General features: G+C 41.9%; 1 protein-coding gene across 9 annotated transcripts in view; it reads left to right on the top strand.

Moving 5' to 3' along the window:
• Nucleotides 1-153: 153 nt before the first annotated feature.
• Nucleotides 154-15,290, top strand: part of LOC114440865 (protein prune homolog 2-like) — a 28,581-nt gene continuing 13,444 nt past the window's right edge. For 8 of the 9 annotated variants that reach the window (XM_028413463.1, XM_028413458.1, XM_028413465.1 and 5 more), the window contains exons 1-6: nucleotides 154-370; nucleotides 5,013-5,114; nucleotides 5,562-5,764; nucleotides 6,169-6,335; nucleotides 7,891-8,025; nucleotides 8,332-8,420. In XM_028413463.1, coding sequence (XP_028269264.1) covers nucleotides 332-370; nucleotides 5,013-5,114; nucleotides 5,562-5,764; nucleotides 6,169-6,335; nucleotides 7,891-8,025; nucleotides 8,332-8,420 — 735 coding nt within the window. In that variant the 5' untranslated portion in view covers nucleotides 154-331. Of the gene's footprint in view, nucleotides 371-5,012; nucleotides 5,115-5,561; nucleotides 5,765-6,168; nucleotides 6,336-7,890; nucleotides 8,026-8,305; nucleotides 8,421-15,290 lie in introns of those variants that run through there. The other variant, XM_028413467.1, reaches the window with a different exon arrangement.

Raw genomic sequence — 15,290 nt, forward strand, 5'->3', positions numbered from 1 at the left:
TAGGGGAGGTGGGGGTGGAGGTTGGTGTGGAGGTTGGTGTGGGGGGGCTTCCTACCGCAGGGAGCGCGGCTGAATCACCGAGCGCGCGTCCGTCGGATCTCCTCTTCCTACCGTCACACCCACTGCTCGGTGTTGTGGGTTCACCCCGTTGAGAAGGGGAGGACCGACGGCAGCGGAGAGTGCTGCAGTGCGAGCGCAGCAGGAGACTCGGAAGCGGAGAAAAAGAAAAAAAAAACACACGCGCACACACACACGCGTGTATCATCAGCCGTATTGCCGAAACTTGGTGTATGGAGAGATCTGCAGCGGCACCGTATCGACGCAGGCCGACATGGAAGAGTATTTGCGGAGGGTCCAGATCAGACTCGGGGTGAGTTAAGAGCCGTCAGCGGCGCTAACACCAGGTAGTGGCTATAATGAATGAGATCATGACGAGAAAAGCTGCTACTGCTGTGCTACAGGCTGCGGTCCTGTTGCTGAAAAGACGCACGGTAAAAAGCCTATCACGTCCCTTCGGTTCCCCCCAAAGCACCTGTAGATCGCCAATATGACAGCACAGGGGAAAGAAAGGCGCGTTTGGTCCCATACAATGAGCACGTTGTGCTTACAGGAACATCAGTGTGTGAATTTGAATGAGGAGCTGGCTTTCTAATGAAGGGGAGGCGTGACATCAACAAGTTTAGCCAGAGGCTGTCCTTCCCTGCTATCTGACTGCTCTGCAGACACTGACTCATAATTTGCATTTGATACCAGGCTGAATATCTGTTCACACATTAAAAAGCTTTATGCACACACCAAACACCCTAATTCATATAGATCGAATGACACTGTGGGGCAGCGTTGTGTGTCTTTGGGGCATATTGTCATAGATGTGTTTTCTTTTAGTTTTCTGTATACGTTTTTGGCCTGTGCACATTTAATCTATCAGCAGTGCAAATGTTGCACAGACGTTCACACTAGGAAGCCCCCTTTTCATGGATCGTGCACACGCCTTGAGGTCATGGGCCCCCTAAAACTGCTCTTTCTACATGTGCTTCTTTAAATGTCATGACCATTACAGAAGCACATGCTGCTCAACAGCCATCAGTATGCAACATTCTGACAACTTATTACAAATAACTGTGATCAGATTCAATTATTTTATACACATGTGCATGCATGCACATAAACATTTACCCTTAATCAGTACTGTAACTATCAGGAATAGTCTAACCTTGTGATGCATGTCAAAGAAAAATGTTAATATGTTAATACTGTACAACAATAAGCCATGCCGTAATATTCCAAATGTATTGATATAAACAGGTGTGTGTCCATACAATGCAAACCTGCATAAAGAGCCTGTCTGGAATGACTTTTTAAAGAGAGATTAAGAGCGTTTTAATCTGGGATGCACTCGGCATAAATGTCAAGGTAAGCAGAGAAGAAGAAGAAAAGATCAAAGAAGATCAGAGCGCAGCAGGGTAATTGAGTGATAAGAGGGGCAGCTGACGAGTGTCATGGAGGTTTCAGATAAAGTGTAACACATGTCATGATTAACAGCTATTTCCATCTCATGGATACACACACACACACACACTTTATCTCTCTCCCCTATATAAACTTTGATGATTCGCTCTTTTCGCTGCCATTCTCCTTGTCTCTCTCTCTCTCTCTCTCTCCCCCACTCTGTGGATGGCCATGGTCCAGAACAGCCATACCTCTAATTGGCCTCGCTCTTTAGTCCTCGCTGAACCCATCCTTCCTTCTAACTCAGTTTTTCTCTGTATAGCTCTACACAGCTCTGACTCCATCACTCGCACATCGTTTGGCATGGACTGTGCTGAGTCTACGTCTCAATCTGCACACACACACACACACACACACAGGCTTTTAAGACTTGAATTGGCCTTAATTAAATATTCTCTTCACAAACAGGAAGTGTTTAAATTCTGTGTATCTGCATTTCTTACTATTCATTGATGTCAATATATTTATTTCAAAATGAAGAAACTGTCGAGCCTAAAAAATGCTCAGTTAAAAAAAGTCTGCATTGACTTCATTTTGAAGGTTGTATAGGACTCACATGACAGGAGGTGATCAGCAGGTTTTTATACACAGGGCTTGTGATTTCAGAAAAATTGATGACACCACAATACTGGGCCATGTGAACACCTTGTTCTTCAGAAGAAATAATGACAAATCAAATTAAATCTGGTAGCTGACTATTGGAGACTGATGGGATGCGCATGCTTTTAAGTTTCTTGTAAATTGTATGTCTCAGCAAAACCAGAGAACGTGTGCAAGCTGCATGCAAACCCACTCATTTAGACAACTAGTTTAAATGAAAGAGACTTAATGGGTGTAAACCATTTACCTTTACTACCTTTAAGGTTTGTGTTCATCATGTTTATTTAGGAGGAATGTCTGAAACTGGCAGCAGGGCATCTAAAGGAGCTTTTCTAACCCAGACCTGCACCAGCTGAAAGGAGAGAGGAGCTGAATATGGCAAGACAGGGAGATCAGAGAGAGAGAGAGAGAGAGAGCACTCAGATTGAAAGATATCAGATGGTCAATACATGCTCGCGCACGTGATGCACACACACACGCCTGTGAACACCCACACACACACACACTAGTGTTTCGCCCGTTGCAGTAGAACAGACACTGGCCTTTTCTCCTGCTAATGCATCGCTTCCTTTTCTCTGGCTATCTAGTATTGATTTACTCTCTCTCTCCAGTAAAGGAACTGGCTGCAGACCCCTCTCCCTCTCTCCCTTTCTCTCTCTCTCACCTTGCCTTCCCTCTTTCTTTTCCTCCCTTTTTGCATCTTCTCTTCTGCTTATCTCCAATTTGTCTTCTCTTTCTTCTCCCTATCACATTTTTTCACCTGGTTAGTCCCCATTTCTTTCTCTTCTCCTTTTCCACACCTCTCTGGCTTACCCCCTATATTTCACCCTCCCATCTTTAAAAGCCTCTTTAAACTCATTTCTCTCCTTACTCCAACCCCCACCCCCACCCATTCCTTTCTCTGTTTAATCTAACCTCTCTCTCTCTCTCTCTGTGTGTGTGTGCTTAGGTCCTTCATTTCTTCACCCTTGATTTCATTTATCCATCTGACCTCAATGGCCAAGCCTTACCAACAGAAACAGGGCACTAGCTTCATTACTTATGCACTGTTAACAGTGCTTCATTCTTGTAAGCATTTAGCTCCCCTAAATTACCAGAGTCCATTATATTTTTGATATGTCAACAAATTTCCTAAGTGTTAGTTTGGCTTCCAGGGTGATTTGTAATAGAGCAGGATTAGTCAATTACATTAAAGTAAAAAAACATCATTATGCAACGTGTTTTGCTCATAACATCATGCTGTCAGTGTTTAAACCTTTTAACTGCACATTTACATTACTACAGACTATTTCCAGACCATTGACTTGAATTAAATTGACTTGGAGAGACTTGAAATCATTTTTAAATATTCAGTCAATCTAATATTTTTTGTCAAATGTTTGGGAGAAGCTTAAAGGACACAGAGACATCATAAAGTTGCCGGTTTGGTAGAAATTTAGCAGTAGAAAGCTGTTCTGTGTGGTTGCTTTTTCTTCTCTACTTCATTTTCTCCCATTGTAGCATCATACAAGCCCATTAAGATGAGCTCCAGATAGACGGGATATTCATTGTATCCACATTTTGCCTGGTGATTAATGGTGCAGGCTGCAGGCCAGGCTTGTGCTGCTGGTGTGTCAGCGTATCTGTTTTAGATAAAACATTAAAGATTGACACAGACAGAAGAACACCCAGTGCAGGAATTAAATGGATGACTTTGTTCTGAAATTACCACTAATTACAAGTATTTAGTTGTCTTAATTCCGTAATTGTAAGAGATTTATTTAGTTTATTGAGGAAGTACTTGCTAACTTTGGTTGATTTTTTACACTGCATAGCCACACATGACTCTGTGTAAATATTTGTTATGAAACACCAAAGCATATCAGGAGTTGTCTGCCATAAGAATCCCAGTCAACAAATGAAGGGAGACACATCATTTTCTGCCTTTTTCACCCAGAGACAAATGTTTAATCTCAGTAATGGAGCTGTCATTAATGTCCACTTAACCTAAATGAGGAGTGTTTGTTCTCATTGTTTACTGAAATTAATGAAACTCATCACTTCTCTGGTAAACCATGTTACTCTGAGTTAGAAGTAAAACAAGTTGCTGCTCTTGCTGCTAGGGTTTGTGGATGAGAGGACTCAGGCGCAGGGAGAGGGGCAGTGTTCCAAAAGGAAACTTGACTCTAGCATAAAGAAGAAAAAAAGAAAACAAGGACTTGAACTAAGGTAACAAGGAAACAGAGAAACATGGTGTCAAGGTGGCGAGGATACAAACACAGTTAGAGACAAGACGACCTGAATAGAACAAAGAGGAGCACAGGACTTAAAGAGGCACAGACAACAAGACACAGGTGAACACAATCAGGGCGGAACGGGCAGTCACGAAAGGCGGGAAATACGAGGGAAGTAAAAGTCAAGGAAATGCACAAGACTAGACTATCAAAATAAAACAGGAAACAATACTAAACACACTAGACAGCCTGGAAAAGGACAACAAGAGGAACAGCAAAAAATCCATGAGAACCAAAGACTGCAAACATAACAAGGCAACAAGAAGTTGAATCACAAACCTGGAAATATCCAGAAACAAGGATCAAATGAACAACAAGGCCCAGGATCATGACAGCTACAACAGATTTTGCCACCAGTGTAGTGAATATTGAGCAGCGATAAGCTAAACCTTGCAGCACCATGATTTCATTATTAATGCATACTGTTGGTTTAAAAATGCTGCAGTCGTCCAACACAGTCATGAAGGCTCTTCGAGGTTCAGATACATTATGTATATATCAGCTAACAGATCAAACGGTAATGTACAGCACTGCCAACTGCTTCCTGTGTGTGAGTTTAGAAAACAAAGATCAAGTGTCATAGATTGATGTTTTGCCTATAACTTTGTCCCTTTGGATGTGTGTTTTCAGGAAGACATATTAGAGGGTCCCATCCATGCTGTTTTAGGAGGACCAGATCCAGATGTTGACACTGTGGCTGCAACACTGTGCTTAGCTCTACACCACAACCAGGTAACATGAATTCTGCCCGCTTGTGTGCGCGCGTGTTCTCTGCTTTTCAACGGGTTCAATTTAAAGTGTTCTAAAAGCTTAAAAAAAAACTAAGCAGGGGGGGGGGGGTGGGTGGTCCTTCATCAACAGCCCATGGTGTGTAATAACACATCAGTGTTACATGTTTGTGTGAAGGTGTAATGTACAACGGTGCCCTCTCTGCAAGTTTACTTTGCTCTTGCTGCAGTCCACCACTTCATAAGTACCAGTACCATAAGTACACTTTTCTATCAATCAAAATGCTAAACATAGTCCACAATGAAAATGCCTTTGATCACTATTTCTATCATTAATCACAGCGTTCTCACTATAATCAAAACATTGTTGGTTCTTCTGTGTATTTTGTGACATACTAAGATTTACAGTGTACAGTTAAGATCACCTTTTGGTTTCATATTGTGTCTCCAGAAGGAGCCATCGGGTCGAGTGTGTGTGCCGGTGCTGTGCGGCCAGCCAAGTGACACTGTGCTGCCCAAGGAAACGGTGAAGTATCTGCAGAGAGTGAGAATTTGCGAAAGCTTACTAGTGTGGAGGGAGGACATAGATCTTGTGAAGCTTCATCACACTGGAAATCTCTCACTCACACTGCTGAGAGATGGACTACTAAACAGGTAAACACTGTACATATATATATATATATATATATATATATATATATAATGTTTAACTTCTTTATAGATGAGACATCAGGGAAGCAATCAAAGTTACACTGGAAACACTGCATTAAAGATGTTTTTATCTTTCACTGGACCAAAAGTGATTAATGTGTACAGGTGATGGTTATGCACATACACACATGCAAAGCACAAACAGGCGCGCTGGGTTCTGGCTGAGAAGACTTATTTGTTGTTGTGAAAATGAGATTGTTTGGGTGTGTATTTCAGGTCTGTGTGTGTTCACCCTCCTATGACCCAAAGGAGAGTTGTATTTATGCAAATGTCTCACAATCATCGCTCCTTCCCCAGCAGCCATCCACATCCCCCTTCACTTCACCCCTCTCTTCTCCCTCTCCTAGCTCTGAGTACCGCTCTTTGGAGTCCAGCATCCTGCAAGTGGTCCATCATGATGGGCAGCAGGACGCAGGGGATGATGGGGCAATGTCCGCGGCGACAACAGTCGCCAGAGAGATTCTTCAAGAGGCAGCAGAGCACATCAGAGCGACGCTGGGGGAGATTCTTGGAGGTGAGGGAGGCGCGGCGCCCCCCCAGGGGGAGTAATGGGGCGATGAAGGAGGACACACGCAAATCCCCTGACATGACTCGCTTAACACCCACCAGGAGAGATGGAGAAAGAGAGAGATGAGGGGTGGTGAATGTGAGTAAGGAAGAGCTCAGATAGACATACAGAGTCCTATAATGTGACTTTTTCTATTCAAGTTAGTGTGTTAAGTTTTGTCTCTTTTGTCAGGTAGTTTTCTTTCTCTGAGGAAAGAAAAGTTACAAAAAAAACAAGAAGTGAGAAAATGTTTGAAAGGGACAAAAGTAAAGCCAATAAGAGAGAAAATGGTAAACTGTGTGTTTATGTGTGTGTGCGCTGTATCAGTGTGGTCATGGGTAGAATAACAGTATTTTATCACTTGGTGCTGTGTGTGTGAGAGACTGCTGTTAATTTACTTAAACAGCCGGCTACACAGATTGTGTTAAGCAGCCGTGTGAAGGTTTAGCTGCAGACTGGACTGATCTATGTTCAATAAGCCTCTGCTGCTTTTTTCCTACTCTGTCTTTCACTGTGATTTACTGAGAGACAGAGGATGGACAGACAGTGGGGAAGTGAATTAAGGTGGATGAAGAGCGCAGAGACAGAAAAAGGCAGAGAATGATCTACTGTGAGGAGTCCACTTCTCATATTTCTCTGTGAGAGTTCTTTGGACAGTGCATTTTCAGGTTCATTGATTCCTAAACAGGCCAGCAGCTCAACTCTATTCCCGAACTACATAAGCTCTGTGTGAAGAGGGCTTTACAAGAGGAGGGGATAGAGAGCTTTTTTTATTATATACCAAACAGGCCATTCGATATTTATGGGATTTCCTGATGTCTGCTCCAACACTGAAATTTAAAAATTTGATTTACAGCTTCCGCACACATTGTGCTGTGGACTTATCAGCAGAAAGAAACAGCTCATATCTTGTTCTGTAATTTTAGCCTGCAAATATTTTTTTCTTTTCAGGGATTGGAAGTCATAAAATAGTCAGCTTCCACATCAAGGATAAATGAAAATGATCCGTGTTTTTTTATAAACTATCTTTGTCAGCCTGATGGAAAAAAGAGAAACTGGTGTGGACATATGTAAATTTACAAGTGAATGATTTACAATTTCTGTTGTGAATAATACTGAATGTAGTCTTTGCTGAACTGCCCCAAAGAATTGAATAACACTGGGTTCAATCAGTTTGAATGGAAACATAAGCCTGTGGAGATTAAAAGGGATAGTCAAGCTCAATAACAGTAATTAATGACCTCTTATATTGATCTGTATGAACAGTTCTAAGGATCCAAAACTGAAATAAGCTTAAACAAATGTGATCAAGGCAAATGAGCAGAAATTATGTCATGTGACTATGTGTCGGTGCAATAGGCCAGACTCTGCTGCGGTGCCCGTTTCATGCCCTACACCAGCAGGTCGGGACTGCAGACTCTTTTCTAAAGGGCAGAAATTCACTTGTGACTTTTTAAAAAATTGGATCTTTGAAACAGAGTCAGTGAGTCCATGTGTTATGTGTATGTTTGTGTGTCTGCAGAGGCCTTGCGGCTGCAAAGAGACACATTGTGGGTCAAACATGGCCGTCAATCAGCACAGCTGGAGGAGCTCATAAGATCCCTGGAGCAATGGAGTCACGTCACTGTTGGTCAGCATGATGAAATGAAGCTACAAGGTGGGTGTTTGAATGCCACTGTGCTTCAGTCAAACACATGGTAAATAAGATGCCCTGCATGCTTCCAACATAGCTCACACATCAAGTGATAGTCAAATGGGCTGCTAAACTAAACCTTAGCAGCTTTGTGATAACAGATGTAAATATTTAGCAGTAACTCTCATAAACTGCATCGTAGGTCTTCAAACTCCCCTCTGGAGAGGCCATTCACATTTGTGTCTTTTGTGTCTGTTGTGAAATTGTTTTGTATCCCTTTGTGTCTGTTTCATATAACTGTCAGTCTGTTTGTGTGCTGACTGGATGTAGACTTAATGCAGCTGCTATCTGTGGAGCTGAAGGAGTTTTCTGATGGAGAGATGACTGTAGCTCTCACTTTACTGACCACAGACAAGGAGGTAAGTTCAATAAATACTCTTTCATACAGAACATTTCAACAAGTTTGTATTTAGAGCCTGTGGACTGATTTTTATGTGAAAGACCAGAGATGGATTTTCTGCAGAATTTCCAGGGAATGTGATGTTTATGATCGATCCTGCCTCAGTGCATACAACTGGATGATAGAGCTTTTTTAATAATGCAAATGAATTGCTAGTTTCCTTATAAAAAAACAGCATAATTCATCTAAGTCAGTTGCTTTGTACCTTTCAGATTAATTCCACTGAGGGTTGTATCTCACTCGGCCACAGGCATCAATAATAGCAAAGGTTTCCTTACATTTAAAAAAGTGTGTCTTTTATTAACTATTTTCAAAATACAACAATGTTAGTGTGTGAACTCCTAAAGCTTAATACTTGCAGTTCATAATCAGTTTGCTTGTGATGCATATGTGATGTGCTGACAGTGAATTATTGGCTAATTAATACACACATTACTTCAGTTAATCGCACTGTTAGCCTGTTTGTTTTTAATAGATCATGTGATTATACTAGGAAGCAATGCTGTCCACATACATTCCAGGGAAAGTTGTGTTGCCTCACATAGTCTATTGTTGTTAGATGGATGGAAAAGAATCTAACTTTTGCAAACAGCACAGAATAAAGTAAGAAGTTACTTTTAAATGGCTTTAATGTTTTGGATATATACCTGCACTTTGTCAATTTTCGGAGGTGTTGCAGAGTTGCAGATGAGCTCTTGGATGTTGTGATGTTTTGCATTTGGATGAGATGTAGATGTTTTGGCCTGAGACGTGCACACACACACACACACACACACACACACACGCTTATACAGAGTCATGTATCACCTTCCTACCCACTGATATCCACAAATTCACTGACACACACACTTTGTGTAATGTTAGTGTTGACTTCTCTTTCTGTCTCTGTCACTTCATTCGGTTCACATTCGTAATTTTACACACACACACACACACACACACACACACACACACACACACACACACACACACACACACACACACACACACACACACACACACACAGGGTGCTTTAAGTCTTTAAGTCTATCCCTTCCTTTTCTTCCTGCTGCAACCTCTAATGTGTTCACCGCCACCCAAAACAGCCCCCACCCACCCCTCCAAAAATAAAAAATAAAACAAAAAATCATTCATTATTTCTTTTATATCTCCCTCTCACTTCCAAAGCCCATTTTTCTCAGCGGCTGCCTAGCGTGCGGTATTAGGCTATGTGTAAAATAAATGATGTCTGTAGCCGTAGGGGTATGGCTCTGCCTCCCCCAGAAAACTACCTAACGTCCAAGGAACATTAAACACCCAGATCCTCGTTTAGCGAATAAATAACCATTCATTTGAATGGCTTTGTCTGTGTGTGTGTGCGCACCGGACTTTCTGTGCATATTTTACCAGCGCTGTGCCTACATGCTGTGTGTCAGGAGGAAGAGAGAGAGGGAGAGAGAGAGCAAGAGACAGAGAGAGAGAGAGAGGGCCCATTAAAGACTTAATATAGAATAAATGGCCAGGGGCCTGCGTGTCGCCAGCAGACCCCAACTCCACAGCGTCATGGTGGGTTACTAATGACCTGAGATCGGGCTTCAAAATGAACTCCTTATATGCATGTCATTTGCAGTGTGTATATATTTATATATTATTTTTTAATTGTGTTTGAAAAGAGAGTAAAACGGTATGAGAGTCATTTATTGAGGGGGGCTTAGGGAAGTTCTGCCTTAAATGATTCTTTCCAGAAAACTAAATAAATTAGATTCAATTAGTCTTTAATGGTTTATGTGCTATGTGTTTGACAACGTGTGTTCTCGGTGTGCGAGTGTGTGTTTGATGGCAGTTAAAGAGGACAGAGTTACGTTTTTGTCTTTTTGGCAGTGATTGTCTAGTTAGCAGAAGAAAAAGCTTGTGGTGTGCAGTGTAATGATATGGACACATCGTATAGACTGACTAATGTATTTTTGTATACTGTACAAACATACATTAGTCAGTCTGCGCTTCTCTATTATGGAAGTACAAATGAATTAAGTTTTCTTCTTTTACAGGAAATTTTTTGCTACAACGGCACAAAATATTACTTAAGAACTACCGTGAGAAAGTTTCGCATCATGCTGTACTATCAATACAATCATATAAAGCCTGTCTGTGCAGCTATGTGATGCGTTCTTGTCATATTTTTTCTGTTCATTGTCTTTTCTGGTTGTTGCGTTGCTCCTGTGGAAGCATGTTTGTTCTTTTGGCTTCATTTTGTCCTCTCGAAGTGCACACGCTCCTACTGACAAGTATTTTATTCTAATAATCAGCAGCTAAAGGTAATGAGTTTGAGTCAGTGAAATGAAATAACTCCAGACTGTGTCTGAGCACTTGGAGGCTTTTCTACCATATCCTCACAAACAGGACAGTAGTGTGAGTCCTAATGAGTTTCCATTGAAACTTGTGTGTTCTGATGTTGTGCAGGTCACCTCATATACAGGTGAGCTGTTGTGCAGCTATAGTGATTGATAGACGTTTGTAGAAGGTGACTGAAAAGTATGAAAGGGTTTTAACACAAAACGTGTGTGTGTGTGTGTGTGTGTGGTTTTTCACAGCTCAGAAATTAGGGCTGGCAGATGAAGCTTCAGTTGGATGAAGACTTGTCATGCTGTGGAGTTGATGAACTGTGGGAAGGACAGGAGCCCACAGCCACACACACACATGAATATTTGAATGATGTGTTTTTGCATGTGTTAATATGGACATCTAACAATTACAGAGCTCTTTTTGAAGCTTTTTCTTTCTTTCTAGTTTTGAGACAGCAGAGAATGAGCTTGTTTGCATTTTAGTTTCACCTCTCCCATAAACACACTAATCCAGCAAGACACAATAACGTTTTTAATGATGTTTGTTTTGTTAAGAGTGGTAAACAAAATCAATCATCTTTTGCTCTGTGTGACTGTGACCACTGTTAGTGTCTGCGTGAGTGTGTTAGTCTTCCTCTCTGTATCTCCATCCATCTATTTCCTGCTACTTATTTGGAGACTGGTCGCATTGGCACCAGGTTAAGCAAGTTAATCCTTCTATTCGGCAAAGTTTTCCAGCTTCAGGCATCAAAAGACATCTTCTTTTTGCGGATGCTTGAACCATAGATGCTGGACTAATGTATATCAACTCATTTACGCCTATTCATGAACAACACCTTCATTCTCAGAGGGTAGATCTACTGTTAACTAGCATCCAATTGTGGTCTCAGACTTGTCAGCGCTGTCTCTTGTGCTAACCGGTTCCCACTTGACTGCAAACTACCCCTGATGAAGCCAACAGAAGCTCATCTGGGTGTGCTCCTCTCTTTCCCTGTGCCCATAAAAATCACAAACAGAACTGGTCACATAGCCCAACACCTGCTTATACTAACTATTTTGGGTGTTGTTATTGTGCTTCTATTGATTTAATGTGTGTTGACGAGGTAGATTTGTTTTATTCTTTCTCAGTGTGTTGGTGTCCAGCTCTCCATCTGAGCTCTGCTTTAGGTTTCATTTTGGCGACGTTGATTGTCTCTAATGCGTTGTTTGTTCACAGTCCTCCGGCCCTTCTGTTTGTTTATGCAGGGCCAGTTTTGCCCTACGCCACTTGCACAAATAATTATGCTTGCTAATGAAGGGGCCCGCAGCCACGGCACTCAGTAAATGCCTTTCTGATGAGAGGCACTAGGAGACAGCAGGTGCAGGGTGGGCCTCCCAGGGACTAAGATTGAAGACCAGGAAGCCGGGGTGCCCCGCCCCTGCACAGCTTCATTTTTCTGGTACTCTCTGAGTTTCCTTCTTGCTTGCTCCACAGTGATTTAGTGAGTGTTTGTGGTACAAATTTTAATTAAACATATATACAGTGGCCTGGATTGATGTTTTGAGTGGCTTATATATACGTGTCAGTTTTATCTGTAAATTTGTTTGGCTGCATCAAACATTATGCGATTTGTTTAAAGTACAAAAATGCAGAATTTATTTAAACTTTGGAAAACTGCTACAGAAAGCAGTCATTATATTGGATCTTGATGTTTCTTTCTCATCATCTTTTCTGATTCTTTCTCTTCCCCCTATTTTCATTCTCCCCCTGTGGCTTCCTTTGGCTTTGAGGGCAAACAAATAAACAAAACAAAACATTTATAGACTCAGTGCTTGCATCTTGGTCCCCAAATCCCCACACTTAGAGCTGAGTGAATGAAGCATGCGGAGAAGGTCCATATGAGACAGACAGAAAGACATTTCTGCAAACTTTCATGCCCACCCTCCCCTTTTTCCCCTCTGTCTCTCTAAAAACTTCATAAGGAGTAATACTCTCAAGCACATGCCTGTGTGTGTGTGTGTGTGTGAGTTCATCAGTGCGTGTGTATGTATACGTTGCACATGTGTGCGTGCATATGTGTGTGTTTGAGCAGGGTGGTGTCAGCTCGCTCCTTGCCACCCCATTTACTGTAGCTGTACCGCTGTGATCACAGACAGATGTATAAATCAAACCTCGCTTGATGGATTCATCAGGGTGGCGAAACGATCGCCTGAGAAGAACTCGCAACTCTCAAAGCATTCTGTGTTCCGACGGAAAGGGTATGCAAAGAGCCTAAATGGATGAACGCTTGATTAATTCTTTGCCGGAGATGTTGGCGACAGCAGGAAATGTGTTTTTGCTTTGACTGTGTTTGCACGGGAATTTACGCGCGCGGGGCGTGAGTTATGAGGCCTGAGTTTTGTACCTAAGGCTATTGTGCATAATGACGGCAGGTTGGGAGAACTGCAAGCAGCCGCTAAAGACTTGCTACCTGTGGAGCAAAGACAACCAATGAGGGAGGGAGGGAGTGTGTGTGTGCATCTGTGTGCTTGTGCGTATGTGGAGAGGAGGTAGGTTAGAGAATGGATAAAACTGTGTGAGCGCAAGATATGAGGAGATAAAATGCAACAAAAAACACAGGTGGGAGAAACATAAAGAGTTGTTGCAAAATGAACAACAAAAATACAATGCATACTGTTATTGTAAGTCATGAACTACAGAAAAACAAAATGGTTGACCCCAGGGTCAGGGAAGTGAAGCCAATGCGGACGTGCCTTAAAAATGCATTCTTTATTAGACCAGCAGGGGGCGACCCAAGTGGTTGTCAAAAAGAGTCTAATTGAATAAAAGTCTAAGAGATTATTGTCTCAGTATTAGTGTTAATTTCTAGTTTCTATGTGCTTTTATAATTTTTTTCTTGTTCATTTTGTTCATCATTGCCTCTTTTAGAGTACACACTAAGATAATGATGATTGACAAGTTGCTCTTGTTGCCACATGCTGCCACAGCAGAAACCCAGCCAAAGACAGAAAGCCTACAGGGTTAACAGCATAGATTGATAGATAGATATCTGAAATATATACAGTATATGATATGGACGAAGCTTCCGTGACATGACAGTCCGTCCAAATTCCTAATACAGGCAAAGAGTGGAGCGCGAGTGGAGCTGAGGTGGGCAGGCAGTCGTGAAGAAGGCATCTCGCGCTGTGACTTAAAGCAGTCACACACATAGTTATGTGTAATTTCAAGTCCTGATATTGTTAAAAAAAAATGAGTACAAGAAATAACCCTCTGTCCAGTCGTCACAAACAGTGAACTTATCCAAAACTTTTTTTTTTCCCCCCGCATGATTACTTCTGCATGTAAGGCTGAATCTTTTAACATAGCTCACCTTTGGAGCCAGGTTTTTTTATTTGCTATAGTGTTTATGTATTTGTCACTGACCCCATTGAAACATTCTAACATTCATGATTCATGATTATTTTAAGTTCATTTAAGTGTGAGAAATTCTCAATTTGATTTGCTATAGCTCATCAGCATGCTATGTTCTTTAATATTTACAAGTTAAAAACTATATTTTTTGAAATGGCTGCAGTTGCAGAGAAGCTATTTAAAAAAAAAGTAAGTAACGAGGAGGATTTGAAGTAAAGAAGTGTGATCTCAACACATGAGAAACAGATTTCTGTGTCCTGATCCTCAAGTTCATGGAGACAGTTAGCGAGTAGTGTTTATAGCTAACATGTTGATAATTTATAAGAAAAGGCAATCTGTGTATCTGGGGGTGGCAGAGGGAGAACGAGGAGGGGCAGGCAATATGAGTAGTAATTTACTCAGTTAAGAGCCAAATGGCAGACAGACTGTCGCCCTGCGTGTTATCACAGAGATTTGCACTCTGTTCGTTTTCTGCCTCTATTTTCCTGCCTGGGTGTGTGTGTGTAGTTCTGTGTGCATATGCACACAGTTGGGTAGTAGCATTATAGTACCACTATCATTTGAACATTCCTGTGTTTATTGTACTGTCAATGATGAAGATGTTGTTGTTTCATGTGTACATACTGGTAGATGTTTGTTCAGACAGTAGATGACGGCAGGTGGACGTATGTGTGTATCTGCTTGTGCCTTTACTTGCGTGTTTGTACTCATGTGAATGAATATGTGTGTTTTAACGAATCTTGGGAGGCTTCATTGCACTCATCAGGATATCAGTGTTGAGGAATGGCAGTGTCAGTGAAGTGACAGTTGTGTGTGTGTGTGTAAGGATTGATGGGCCCCGAGTCTGACAGCAGCCATATTGTGGAGAGAGAGAAAAGGATGTAGGGGATGGAGGGAGGTACAGAGGAGGAGTATTGTAGCCCCCTCATCCTAACAGGTTAATATTGACACAGTCTGGGCAGATACAGCGCCCGAAGCGCTCATCAATCACTTTCAGTGGACCCATACAAACACACACACGCTCAAACACTGAGAGGAGCCACACACAGGCAGAACGCTGCAAAGAATAAATACAAGCGCATGTTCAAATATTATGGGGCTACTGTATGTGCAGTCA

This window comes from Parambassis ranga, chromosome 9 (genome assembly GCF_900634625.1).
Source record: "Parambassis ranga chromosome 9, fParRan2.1, whole genome shotgun sequence".
Taxonomy (NCBI): Eukaryota; Metazoa; Chordata; class Actinopteri; family Ambassidae; genus Parambassis; species Parambassis ranga.